The sequence below is a fragment of the Cydia splendana genome, chromosome 21 (assembly GCF_910591565.1).
Source record: "Cydia splendana chromosome 21, ilCydSple1.2, whole genome shotgun sequence".
NCBI lineage: Eukaryota > Metazoa > Arthropoda > Insecta > Lepidoptera > Tortricidae > Cydia > Cydia splendana.
The window spans coordinates 2644479-2658499 of NC_085980.1; the positions used below are offsets into that span (position 1 = coordinate 2644479).

The following is a 14021-nucleotide window of genomic DNA, read 5'->3' on the forward strand; positions in this document are numbered from 1 at the left end:
GCCCGCGCACGCCGTGCTCGAGCTGTGTGAGCGCGCCGAGCGACTTGCCACATAGACACATACCTTACAGACTAACATACAATAATAAGTAAATACTAACCTGGCCCCTCGCCATCGTAATAGAAGCCCTGGATATACAGGGTGCGCGCGTCGACGGCGTACACGTGCCCGCGCACGCCGTGCTCGAGCTGTGTGAGCGCGCCGAGCGACTTGCCACATAGACACATACCTTACAGACTAACATACAATAATAAGTAAATACTAACCTGGCCCCTCGCCATCGTAATAGAAGCCCTGGATATACAGGGTGCGCGCGTCGACGGCGTACACGTGCCCGCGCACGCCGTGCTCGAGCTGTGTGAGCGCGCCGAGCGACTTGCCACATAGACACATACCTTACAGACTAACATACAATAATAAGTAAATACTAACCTGGCCCCTCGCCATCGTAATAGAAGCCCTGGATATACAGGGTGCGCGCGTCGACGGCGTACACGTGCCCGCGCACGCCGTGCTCGAGCTGTGTGAGCGCGCCGAGCGACTTGCCACATAGACACATACCTTACAGACTAACATACAATAATAAGTAAATACTAACCTGGCCCCTCGCCATCGTAATAGAAGCCCTGGATATACAGGGTGCGCGCGTCGACGGCGTACACGTGCCCGCGCACGCCGTGCTCGAGCTGTGTGAGCGCGCCGAGCGACTTGCCACATAGACACATACCTTACAGACTAACATACAATAATAAGTAAATACTAACCTGGCCCCTCGCCATCGTAATAGAAGCCCTGGATATACAGGGTGCGCGCGTCGACGGCGTACACGTGCCCGCGCACGCCGTGCTCGAGCTGTGTGAGCGCGCCGAGCGACTTGCCCACATAGCGCTCCGCGCTTAATGCGCTCGCTGTAACAAAAAATACACGCTATATAAGTTATTGTAAAAAAGAATTCGATATTAGTAAAAGAGTGTTTTCCCATTGCCCATTTCGATATCGGATGTCGGATGGAAGTAAAAAAAATGTAAGCCGTAGGTAAGGTGGTGGTACTAGTGCTCATGCTAATGCCCAATAGATGACAGCCTGCTGTCACCTCTATTGACAATTACTTAAGATTACATGTACTGGGACCGCGTCGAGCACCAGTAGAGTAGCTAGATCAGTGCCCCAAACGCGTTAGTTCCGCGTAGCATTATTCCCGATCGCATTTTTCCCCACTCGCGTTAGTTCCGCGTAGCATTATTCCCGATCGCATTTTTCCCCACTCGCGTTAGTTCCGCGTAGCATTATTTCCGGTCGCATTTTTCCCCACTAGAGTTTGTTTTTCAAGAAACATTCAGGTCACAACTTAGCTAGACGGAGCCCCGCTTCGCGGGGCTCTTATTTCTGGGCAGTTTGCCCTTCGGGCATCTGAAGTTACCTAACGAACCTAACCTTCGCAGGGCTCCGTCTAAAAATGCGACCGGGTATAATGCTACGCGGAACTAACGCGAGTGGGGAAAAATGCGATCGGGAATAATGCTACGCGGAACTAACGCGAGTGGGGAAAAATGCGATCGGGAATAATGCTACGCGGAACTAACGCGTTTGGGGCACTGATCTAGCTACTCCACCAGTACCACCACCTTACATACATGTGTTTTACATAGGTACATAGTAAGTTTCATGTATTTTACATACATAGTAAGTTCTGTATAAGTTGAGTTATCGAGAAGATGGAATTGCATTTGTAGTGGTTGTATGCTGATAGTACAAGAAAATAGAAAATTCAAATATAGAATGCCTGTAAACAAACAATACTACTACATATGCAATTCCACGCTCTCGATGATACGACTATAGCTGTGTTTGAGTCATTCACCGCTCAGTCTTCGAGTTGGGAATGGAAGGAAATGTTGTGATTTCTTAACACTATCACAATCTTTACACATAAAATAAACACCCCCGCCGCGTGTCTGTCTGTGTGGCTGTATGTTTGCGATAAACTGAAACAATACTAAACGGATTTTCATGAGGGTTTCACATACACTAGAGTGATTCTCGAGGAAGCTTTGTGTATACATATAATTTGTTAAGGTTTTGTGAAACCCGTATGGCGGTTCGCTAGCTTAGAGCATTTAGGTAATAACCGGAGTCGCCTTTAAGAGCTTACCCCTCTGCCGAAAACCTTGCACAATTGTGCAAACTTTTGTATGGACTGGCATGGCTATTTTTACGTTACGTACAAATCATGTAGAAATAGCAATACATTTGACGTCCCCTCTCCCGCAAAAATCGGCAGACTGTTTTGTACAGAAAATGACAGCCATGACGTCTCCAGTTACTAAATGCTCTAAGGTCGCTAGTCAATATCTAAATACCTCATTCTTATTCTCATTCTCACATCAGAATCCTAAAACACGCAGAATTTGATTAATTTGTCATTTATTTCCAGTACCGATAAAAACAGGTACAAGTATAAGAAACTCATCACATTACTAGAAATTACGTGGACACCGCTTAGGAAGCGATCCATTTAAAGCAACACTATCAAAAAAGGTCAAGGAATGTGCTAGTGCACGGGAAAGCAAAGAAAAGTCACTAAACTCAACACTGACCACACAAACATCAACTTTAACGCTTTCTGTTAAAGTTCAATTTGCATTGACAGCGAACCAAGTAGGGTATAAGTCCTGCCGCAGAACTCAGATTTACATCAATGTAATCCGTTTTTATTGCGTTTTATTGCTGTCATTTAAATTTGGAGTGTCGTAGTTTCGTTTTATGTGGCACGCTGGAATTTATGTAGTTACGTACATTACTGTCGGACGTGAAATATATGAATGGTTTAAAATTTAAATGTATTAAAAAGGAGATGTAATAATAGGACTATCTACAGAAAAAATATTATTAAAATTAGATTGCTACACTACCGACAGGTCAGTTCGAACGTGCACAGACATAAAACCGATATTAGAAGGATATTGGAATTATATCAGTTAGCTATCATTTGCGCGTTTATTTCACTCAGCCTTGTCCACACAAGTATTAGTGCGAGCGAGATTCGCGCGAATGACAGCAGATATTATTCCAATATCATTCTAATATTGTCGGTTTGATGTCACTGCACGTTCAAATTGGCCTGTAAGACACATACTAGAAATAAACAAGTTAGTTATGTGGCAACATTCTTGATACAACGATCATAAATATATATTGTTAATCATAATTAATGGTTAAGTTGCACGCAAAAGTATTATTATTTTTCCATTACTAAAAAACAGTATCAAAGAAATAAAGAACGCTTCCTATTATTTAGCTTGTCCATAATTAACGGGTAAGCACTGATTGACTAGCACGTTATTTTTAAGGGATTAGCAAAGTTTATACGAAAAAAAAAACAACGGGTTGCACTCCGGGAGTGCCGGCAGAAGTGAAAACTCAACGACATTGTAACTCGAAATATTAATAACAGGGCCATATAGTGCAAAATGTCGCAGCATTATGTATAATTGAGGTTAACGCCATCTAGCGTTGTATCGTCGCATTACTTGAAACCCCTAAGCACATCACTGAGGGTACTACTGGTACTACCGTTATATTAATACCAGTTTGAGGGAAACTTACTAGATGGCATTTAAATAAAAAAACAATGACATTGTCCGTCACACATAACATAAGTCACGCAAGCGCCCTTCGCCGCCTACATGAAACAGCAGGCTCAGGCATACATTTTCGCCGTGCGGTAGAAAGAGAGGAGAGACGCCTTACGCTGTCTCGAGTTTATCATTTTTTCCCCACCTCAAAAAGTGCACAGTGCCGCTAAAGAAGTTTTCACTTCAAAAATTGACTGTTTCGTACATACTGGCTGCTCTGATGTTGATATTTTCTATGGAAGAGTCACATTTATTTTCGCGATTTTGGGGTTGGTGGCGATGGTGGAATATTGCAGGTTATTAAAAGATCAACCTGTATCGTATAAGTTGTTACGTATATGCCTAAGATGTTACGTAACTAGCTACTAACAAAACTACAAGACATGTTATTGCTACTTAAGTACCGAGTAACGATTTTGACCCCTTTGAACCCCCAATTTAAACTGCGGTCATTACTGGTCAGCTTTAAAACACGCAACAATGTTAGAAAGTCGTCCTTGCGCGCCAGATCTTATCGTACATCTCACGCGCGACCTTTCGTGCGCTTTCTTTCTGCGTCCGCGCTTAGTCTTATTACCTCGAATCATTCCAATACGCGATGAGTCGAGAGAACCAGAGGCCAGTTCGAACATGCACTTGACAAACGGTGTCTAAATGATGTCTTTCATTCACCCGTGTGTCGCGCTCGCGCTAATATATGTACAGTCAACCTATTTGATTCCTAGGCCACTAAGGGAAAATTGAATTGGCCTCCCAGTCTTGAGTTGGCTAAAGTAGACATTTTATCTCCTTTCTTTGGGTGTTGTCAGCTTAAGTCTCGAACTTAAAATGGATTTAGGAGGTTCCTGACTTTACCTGGCTGAAAATGTTTAAGTACGTACTAAAGTTTTGATGATACCCGTTTAGACGAAAAATAACCAGATAATACGTTCATTTTCTATTTGGAAAATTGGGTTTTAATATAAGCTTCAGTTTAAATAAATATTTTTTAGGTATAAAAATTTGATCTGAAGCCATATAAATCGCTCATGAATGAATGATTGTTGATCTATGAATGAATGATTGTTTATGAATGAATGATTATTACATAGTTCGTTCAAGAGCTCGACTCGCTTGCATTGGGAACACAAGGCCTCTAATTTATTAGGTTCACTTTCACTGCTACAGTATCCGCTTATAAAAACTATTGTATGGTGCACATGTGTCGTTCTCAATAAAAGGGGCCTTATGTGTGAGCTATATTGTGTTGTGAAGCATTGTATTGTAGCGATCTGGCTTTTTGGCCACACGTCTAATGGTTCGAGGAGTTTTAAGCTGATGCGTGTCATTTAGAAATAATCGCTAATTTTCCGTGTAATTTGTATGGTATTGTATTTACTAATTAACCATATACCTATGTTTAACATGTTATAACTATAACTGGGGGAACTTGCATGTACAGTCACCTGCAATAATATGTTACACAACACTGAGAGAAAAATCATCACCAGGAATTAATAAACAGTTCTGTACTGGGGGAAAAAATGAAGTTTTAGTAGTAATCATGGAAGTTTCACTATTTCTGTAAAATTTATTTATTTCTACAAACAGCTCAGTAATACTAAATCTAATTTCAGCAAACAGACTTTAGTAAATGGAGCATTAAACAAAGTTCAGTATTTGTTACAATCCATTTTTATTACTACTAAAATTCTCCGATTTTTACTAGTAAAGTTTGTGATTTTTGGAAAAAAGCATCTGTGATTTCAAGTTATGATTTTAGTAAATGTCTCACTTACATAGTTTTATAATATCTAAAAAACGAGTTCGCGGGAATAACATTACCCCATTTAAAATAACAATTCAGTTGTTACTATAGCGACATTACAAAGTTTACTGGTATTTAGTAGATAGACTTGTTGTGTTTATGTTCATTGTTGTACCAATCACTAAACGAGTTTTGTAATACCAACACAGCGAAACGAATGTTAGTGATTTTAGTAAAATTTACTACTTCCTACGTTCATTTGGTTAGAGTTAGTATTGTGTCGGATGTCGGGCGGGCGTGTCTCGTGTCTTCTTTGTTTAAAACATACTTAAGTTAAATAATAAATTTAGGATATATTGTGGGCCATGGACATATTAACCCGCGACCTACTGTGTAGTTGGGGTCTACAGGAATATATTGTTCTGCAACTTCGAGCTAGCTGTTGTTATTCTAGTGATAATGACATCATACGTAAATCTAAACTGTTTGCAATTCCAACCTCCCTAGCACAGGTGCACCGCGAGAGCATGTTGCGCGCGTAATAACTACTAGTCTCTTTCTGACTGTATGAATAAGAAAGGAATGGGTAGAATATCTCGACAGGCTTTTATAGTGCCTCTTTAGTACAGAGATATACTACCAAATGCTTTTTTATTCATACAGACAGAAATAGAGACGGGTAGCTACCACGCGCGCGACATGCTCTCGCGGCGCCCGTTTGCTAGGGGCGGAGGAATTGCAAACAGTTTAGTTTTTGCCTGTGACGTCATTATCTCTAGAATAACAACAGCTACCTTGGAATCGCAGTACAGTTTAGTAAAACCTATGACGTCATCGTCTCCGATATTGCTAAAGCACGCTTAGAATTACAAAACGGTTAGTTTTCACCCATGACGTCATCACCTCCGATATTGCTAAAGCACCTCTCGGAATAACAAAACCAAATTTCTGAAATTACTCTAGCATACTTCAAATTACAAATATAGAAGTTGTATTTCCTACTAAATGGAAATTGCAAAAGTCAATTTGTTCCTATTAGTTGACTCTCCTTGTCCCCGGATTAAGTTTTATTTTTGTAATTCTAAGTGTGTTTTTGTTAGTTTTTTTTCTCAGTGAACGAAGGCCCCAAAAATATCTGACACTATCTTATTTGTAGAGGCATAAGAACGTGTATTTTTGCGGCCTTCGAAGAGTAACATAGTTATTGTAGGTGATTGTACCTACCTACCGATAAAATGATTAACAGTAAAAAAACTAGTAATTAATCACTACACCTTATAAAACAAAGTCCCCCGCCGCGTCTGTCTGTGTGTTTGTATGTTCGCGATAAACTCAAAAACTACTGAACGGATTTTCATACGGTTTCCACCTATCAATAGAGTGATTCTTGAGGAAGGTTTAGGTGTATTTGTTAACCCGTGTGAAGCCGGAGCCGCTAATATAATATATGAATGTATGAAATGATTATATTACCTACAAATACGAGTAAGTTCATTGTATAATTTAAGGATAGTCATTGTTAGTTCTTAAACAATTCTCTTTGATAGGTGTGAATGGGATTGTTCAATAATTATGAGAAACATCAATGTTTCAATGGAAACTATTTTACTAAAATGTAATAACATATCTCTAAATGCATTCTTTATTTTTATACCTACATATTATTTCTATTATAAATTAATGATTTTCCAGGTATTTAACATAGGTAGTTTAACCCTTAAATGCATGGTGTACGATGCAGTGTACATTACAAAAATATCTAATTTTATACATAATTAGATAAAATCTATTTATGCCTATATATTATTTCAATAGTAAAACCAATCCGTTTTCCGATTTTTTACTTAAATTAACGCAATATTTTAATTTATAAAAATTACATTCTTTTTAAGTCGAAATGTCGGAAAATTTGAAAATATCCAGAGTTTGATGATTTTTAGTATGTGATTTTGGACGTTTTTGTTTGGGGTTTGTAATTATTTTATATTTAAAAACTTTATCATAGGTGTATCTAAAATAATGTATCTTTCTGATGGTAGTAAGCTTTTCCATATATCTCTTCCTGATAATTATATATTTACATAAATATGATTTAGCCTATGCAACTTCTAACACTGATTTCGCAGTGAAAATCGCTGTTATAATTTTTTTACCATTTTTCCCATAATCAGCAAACAATTACGTAACACATATATTAATTTCGGGCAAAAAGAAAAATTCATGCATTTAAGGGTTAAGAAATCCGAACGTAACAATTACCTACCTACTTAATATCATTTTAACACAATACAAAATCCATATGGTCGTGTATGACATTTTAATGCATAAATCTGATTCAACAATCCAATCTACATAATAATATGACAGATTTTCCTATTTTCGTTAAATATATGCAATAATTCCAGTACAGGGGGCCAGCTCAAATGACAATCGTTGATAAAAAACACCAAACGAAACTTAAATAATGCATGGAATAGTCACATTTCTATTTTCACCACTTAGATCAGCGGTCGGCAACAAGCGGCCCGCGGGAACCTCTCACTTGCGGCCCGCGAGCCTCCCTGGCTATTTTTTATGTAATATTGACAAACGACAATGTCTGATAAAGTCATAAATATTAACAAAGAGCGGCCCGCGTAAACCTCGGAAACTACTATTTGGCCCTTGGCTGCTAAAAGGTTTTGGAATTTTTTGGAATTTGGTATTTATTTAATTATTTATTTGTTAAGAGTTATTCTTAAGAATAGTCATAGCCCCGCAAAACTCAACAGTGAGTTTGCCGACCGCTGACTTAGAAAGATGGTTGGCAATCCTCAACTGTGCGTTTCTCCAGAAATTTCCTGCCTCGCACAGCCAAACTGTGAAATTAACTGTCGCACCGGTATTACCGGACCGATATATCCTTCAGACGTTCAAGAAAAGAACGTTATCCCATCTTAAATGCCGGTAACGCACTTACAAACCTTCTGGTATTAGGGGCGTCATGGGCGAAGTTAATCTCTTTACCATCAAGCGATTTTAGTCTTTTCGTTTTTTCACACCTAAAAAAACTGACTTTCCGTTAAGCACATCAGAACTCGACCCATTTTTAGGGTTCCGTACCCAAAGGGTAAAACCCCCCCACCCTATTACTAAGACTCCACTGTCCATCCGTTCGTCCGTCCGTCCGTCCGTCCGTCCGTCCGTCCGTCCGTCCGTCCGTCCGTCCGTCCGTCTGTCACCAGGCTGTATCTCACGAGCCGTGATAGACCTAGACAGTTGAAATTTTCACAGATGATGTATTTCTGTTGCCGCTATAACAACAAATACTAAAAACAGAATAAAATAAAGATTTAAGTAGCCCTACTTAATGCATGTTGGCTACGCTCCCAACGTGCCTAGCCAAGATGCCAATTTTTGCTTTTATTTTAATAACCAAAGCATTAGGTAAATTTAGCTGTTCTGGGGGCCTAGCCAACATGCCAATCGCTTGCGCTCCAACAGCGAAGCGCTTTCTGTCTCTATCACTCTTTTTTATTCCGCATTTAAAATAAAAGTCACATGATTTATTCACCATGATTTTATTCTAAAATAACTAGTGCAAGAATTATTCTAATTCAAATCGATTTGAATAAGAATAAAATTTCTATTTTTATTCTTATTCTTATTCAAGTTAATTTTTGCCCAACTCTGGTAGGTGTCAATAGATTCATCTGTTGACAATCCGATCCGTCCGGCCACTTTCCCCGCTTCACTTTCCGTTGGAGTGCCTGCACGACACGTCGTGAATTCTGAACAACTTACACATTTAAGGATGACTCACGCTGGACCGGGCCGTGCCTGGGCCGATGCGTCCGTCACGTCATTTTTTATGACGGCTGATCGGTGATCACGTGGTGCTTTCCATAGAAAACGAAACGCCGGAAGCTCCGGCCCAGCCCCGGTCCGGTCTAGTGTGAGTCATCCTTTACTCTTCTTGATTACTGATCCTTTAACCTCTTATTGATTCTTCGTTTTCTATGGAAAGCATCACGTGATCGCCTGTCATGTCATAGAAAAGTAAGCTCCAGAATCTGCGGCCCGGACACTGACCGGTCTAACGTGAGTCGTCCTTAACAGAAGAAATGATTTTACAATTTCTCCTTTTGTCACTCCATAACTAGTCAATTAATTATCACTTTCAGAGTCCTCTAAGTTTCTCTAGTGTTTCGTAATGAGAGAACCGCGCTAATGCATGTTTGATATTGTACTATGTCATTACTTCTCTGTCTATGTACCTATATATATATATTTTTTTTTTTACGCATCGTCAAATTTAAAAGAAAATTGGTACACAACATAATAACAAGCCATAAACCTATATCCTAATCCGGTAAGTACCCGGCACAAACGTCCCCAAAATACCAGCGCAAAATACCTATATATTTGTTTCACATGTTAACATAATATATTAATCTATATGTCACGTAACTCAATGCCACATTTATCTGCTTTTTTCCCAAATCCATTGTAACTTTTCCTCACTATTCTTAGTTCTTATCTCACTTAAGTATTGCGGCATACCTGTTGGCATGCGTGGGCGCACTATACGCCCTACTGTAAAGGTAATAAGGGTGACTATTGTATGTTGTATGTTATGTGGTTCCCATGCATTGTGGGAACGTTGCGTCTTGCGTCACAGTTGCGTCATTGTGCGAACTATGCGTTTTGTGATCGTCAGTCGTAACATCGATCACGTGAGTGACTGAGCCTACTGCGAACCATGTTCGACATGTTGCCTCTCGCACTTGTAAATTTGTAGGTAAGTGTGACAGGGAGGCAACACTTCGAACGTGGTTCACGGTAGACCCTGTTTAAGGTGACGTTCGGATGTCAACTGCGGTGTCGTTGTTGTCGCCGCTGTATCTTTTAATTTCCTTGATAAAATGAGTAATTAAATAATTACAGAAACGGGTCTACCGCGATATAATTTCTTTTACCTTAAATTCCGACGTTTCAGCTGAGTTGCACCAGCTATTTATTTAATTTTATTTATATCTCCGTTGACATTTGCTCGAACGTCAGTCTTTCCGTGACCACAGCTGGTGCAACTCAGCTGAAACGTCGGAATTTAAGGTAAAAGAAATTATATCGCGGTAGACCCGTTTGTGTAATTAAATATGTGTACAAAACTGTAAAATGAGTGACGGTCGCCGGATTACTGCCGCGATTATGGCGTTCATTCCGTCACTCATTTTATCAAGTAAATTGATAGATATAGTGGCGGCAGTAATGAAGCCGCTACAGTAATTCAGCTGCAGTTGACATCCATGTCACATTTAGCCAATGATGGAGTAAAGGCTTTTGAGATGCTCGGAGCATCCCATGGGCCACCTAGAGTTCGTTTTACAGTTTGCAAGGCTGCTCGTTCCGAAGAATAAGATCTAACTATCCCAATGACATATTCATATTCATATTCATATTTATTATTAATAATGTACACATACATTACACGTCAAATATACAAACGGTGAAATAATAACTAAGCAAAGCATCAAAATAATGATATGAAAATTATGCACAAATGTGTACAATAAAATTAATTATTGTACGTACACAAATTACCTATGTAATAAAATTACTCATGAAAATTATTCTATTTTACTGTGTTCTACAATATTTCATTAATGTCGTAAAAGGCATTGTCAATTAGCCATTTTTTTAACTTATTATAAAATGAATTATCATTTGATATACTGGCTATATCTTCAGGAATAGCGTTATAGATTTTGGGGCCCATAGCATACGTCGTTTTGGTAGATTTAGTTAGTCTGAATCTAGATGTTTCAAGTATACCTCTGTTCCTGTATCTTAGGCTTCTTAGGTTACCCGCCCTGAGGGGAAATGCGTCAATGTTGGTTCTTACGAACTTCGCGATGTTGAAAATGTACTGCGATGGTAATGTCATTATTCGTAATGATGTAAATAGTTGGCGAGCTGGTGAGCCGGGAGGGGCGTTGGCTATTATTCTTACAGCTCGTTTCTGCAGCACGAAGACGCGATGCCAGTCAGCGGCGACTCCCCAAAATTCGAGACTGTAGTTTAGCACAGAATGGAAAAGGGCAAAATAACTGCCACGCACTTGGGCCTGTGGAAGAATAATAGACAGTCTTTTAAGTGCAAAACAGATTCCTGCTAACTTTGTGCAGACTAATTGAATTTGGGTGTCCCATTTTAGTGATGTGTCGAGGGTAACGCCCAGGAATTTGGCAGAAGTGACTTGTGGGAGTGTTGTGCTGTTAATGACTACAGCGAGCGGTCTTGGAGGTCTGCCACCCAGGTTAAAATGAAGAACCTGGGTTTTTGCTACATTTAGGACGAGTCCGTTAACAGAAAACCAGTGGAGGAGTTTATGAACGTCACGAGCAATCAATGCTTCTAGGCAGTCTATGTTCGGGGCGGTTACTATATCGCAAGCATCATCAGCAAAGACGAACATATTGCCGTCCACCGCGTCTGGTAAGTCATTGACTTGCAATAGAAAGCATAAATTAGCCAAGGACGACCCCTATATACCCCTATACCCCTGGGGGACCCCCATGTCAACACAGCCGTCATCCGATTTTGTTGATCCATTATTTATTACAACTAATTGCTGTCTTTCCTTTAAAAAGTCGATCATCAAACTCAAAACAGGGCCGCGCAGCCCGTAGTGCTCAAACTTTTTGATTAAGACGTTGTGATCGCAAAGGTCAAATGCGCGCGTCATATCGCAGAGAACTATGGCTACGTGTAAATGTTTTTCTTTGGCCTGCATTATGGTCTGTAATGTTTCGCGGATAACTGACACACATGAGCGATTTCGACGATAGGCATATTGTTTGAAGTGTAGTAATTGAAACTTTTCTAAAAAGTTATACAGCCGATTACTTATGCCAGCTTCGAACACTTTGGCCATAGTGGGTATTATACTGATTGGCCTGTAGTTTTTTAAGTCATTCTTTTGGCCTTTGCCCTTATAAACGGGTACTACTTTTACTTTCTTAAGTATGCGCGGATAAATACCTATTTTTATTAATTGGTTGAAAATATTTGTTAGTTGAGCTATGACAAACGGAAGTCCAACTTTGAGTAACATAGTTGAGGTGTCGTATATATCGCAGGTGTTTTTTGTAGCTATTTGCTGCGTTATGATTTTGTGCAACTCATCATAGGTAAACGCGGATAATTTGACGGAAACAGGACTTGGGGCGGACGAATTACATAATAATACATTTGCTAGTTCCGGGCGAGCTGTGGGTGCATTTGCAGTACTTGCAGCAGATAAGAAAAATATATTAATGTCATTAGCTAACCGGTTTTGCGATGTGTATTGTTGGCCGCGGCTATCTCTTAATAAGTCCAGATTGCATTGACGCTTGCCGGAGGCGCGTCCTGTGACGTTGTTTACGATTTGCCACAGAGTTTTTTGTTGATTACAGCTACTTTGTAGTGTGTTAGTGTAATATTCACGTTGTACGTGTGACAGAGATTGTTCAAATTTAATTGACTGTGATATAATAAGTTGCAATGTTTCACTACTGTTCGGGTTTCTTTGAGCGATATCAACCAACTGCGCAAGAAGTTGTTTTTGCAATAAATATAGGTATTTAACTAGAAAAAAGCTAACCAGCGTAAGGTAAACGTACTGGTGCTCGACGGAGTCCCGTACATCATCTTGAAACTGAAGTCATTGTCAATAGAGGTGACAGCAAGGTGTCATCTATTGGGCATTAGCATGTCGAGCACTAGTACGTTTACCTTACGAGTAAAGCGATGTTTAGGCTAGCAAGAACATAAATGCAATTTTCATTACATTGCGGTATCTAATTACACTTTTGAATGCAGTTTACCTTAGTAAGTAGGTAGTCGGAAATGTAACGTAAATTGCATGCAAGTTCTTACTAGTGTAGTACGCCTCGCTTATGATCTTAGTTTTCCAGAAACTGAGTTACAGTACACGTACACAAACGTACGAACGTGTCTTGCTATTTCAGTCAGTCTCGGTACAAAAAGTACTGATGTTGACTGAAGTAGCATGACAAATACGAACGTTTCCGAGAAAATACGATGGAAAACAATTATGCACTACATCTGTATATCACTGATACGTTAAGGATAACTAAATAGTTAGAATCTAGGCTTAAGAGTTAGGTACTGTTAGTAAAATTATGACCTAACATTTGTCCAGAATTACGAAACCACGAAGACAATGCGTTTGTAACACAAATACGGCATTCACAGACAGACACAATTCCTATTGAATTCGGCTAAAAAAAAGATAAATACAACTTTGGCTGTAATTACAGACATATAACGCATGGACTATTGTCTTATTTTAGAGTAAATTTAAGTGATCACTTTATTGTACACAACACAGGTTTACAAAAATAAATTACAGTAATGGAAGTACAAAAGCGAACTTATCCCTATGAGGGATCTCTTCCAGCTAACCTCCGAGTACATGAGAGGAAAACTCCAGTCAGGTCAGAAAGACAAACTTACGGGATGTACAGTAGTAGTAATTTAACATTATTGTAAACTACTTATGTGAGGTGAAATGACAGCCAAGGCGTCTCCAGTTACTAAATGCTTTTAGGATTTATATGACACACGAAATACGCTAAAGTTACGTGCGTAAA

At 39.4% G+C, this 14021-nt stretch overlaps 1 protein-coding gene across 1 annotated transcript in view; it reads right to left on the minus strand.

Moving 5' to 3' along the window:
* LOC134801172 (protein Skeletor, isoforms D/E-like) overlaps window positions 1-14021 on the minus strand; it is a 99670-nt gene that overhangs the window by 70045 nt on the left and 15604 nt on the right. Inside the window, exon 2 of the mRNA XM_063773719.1 lies at window positions 765-908. Coding sequence (XP_063629789.1) covers window positions 765-908 — 144 coding nt within the window. The remainder of the gene's footprint in view (window positions 1-764; window positions 909-14021) is intronic.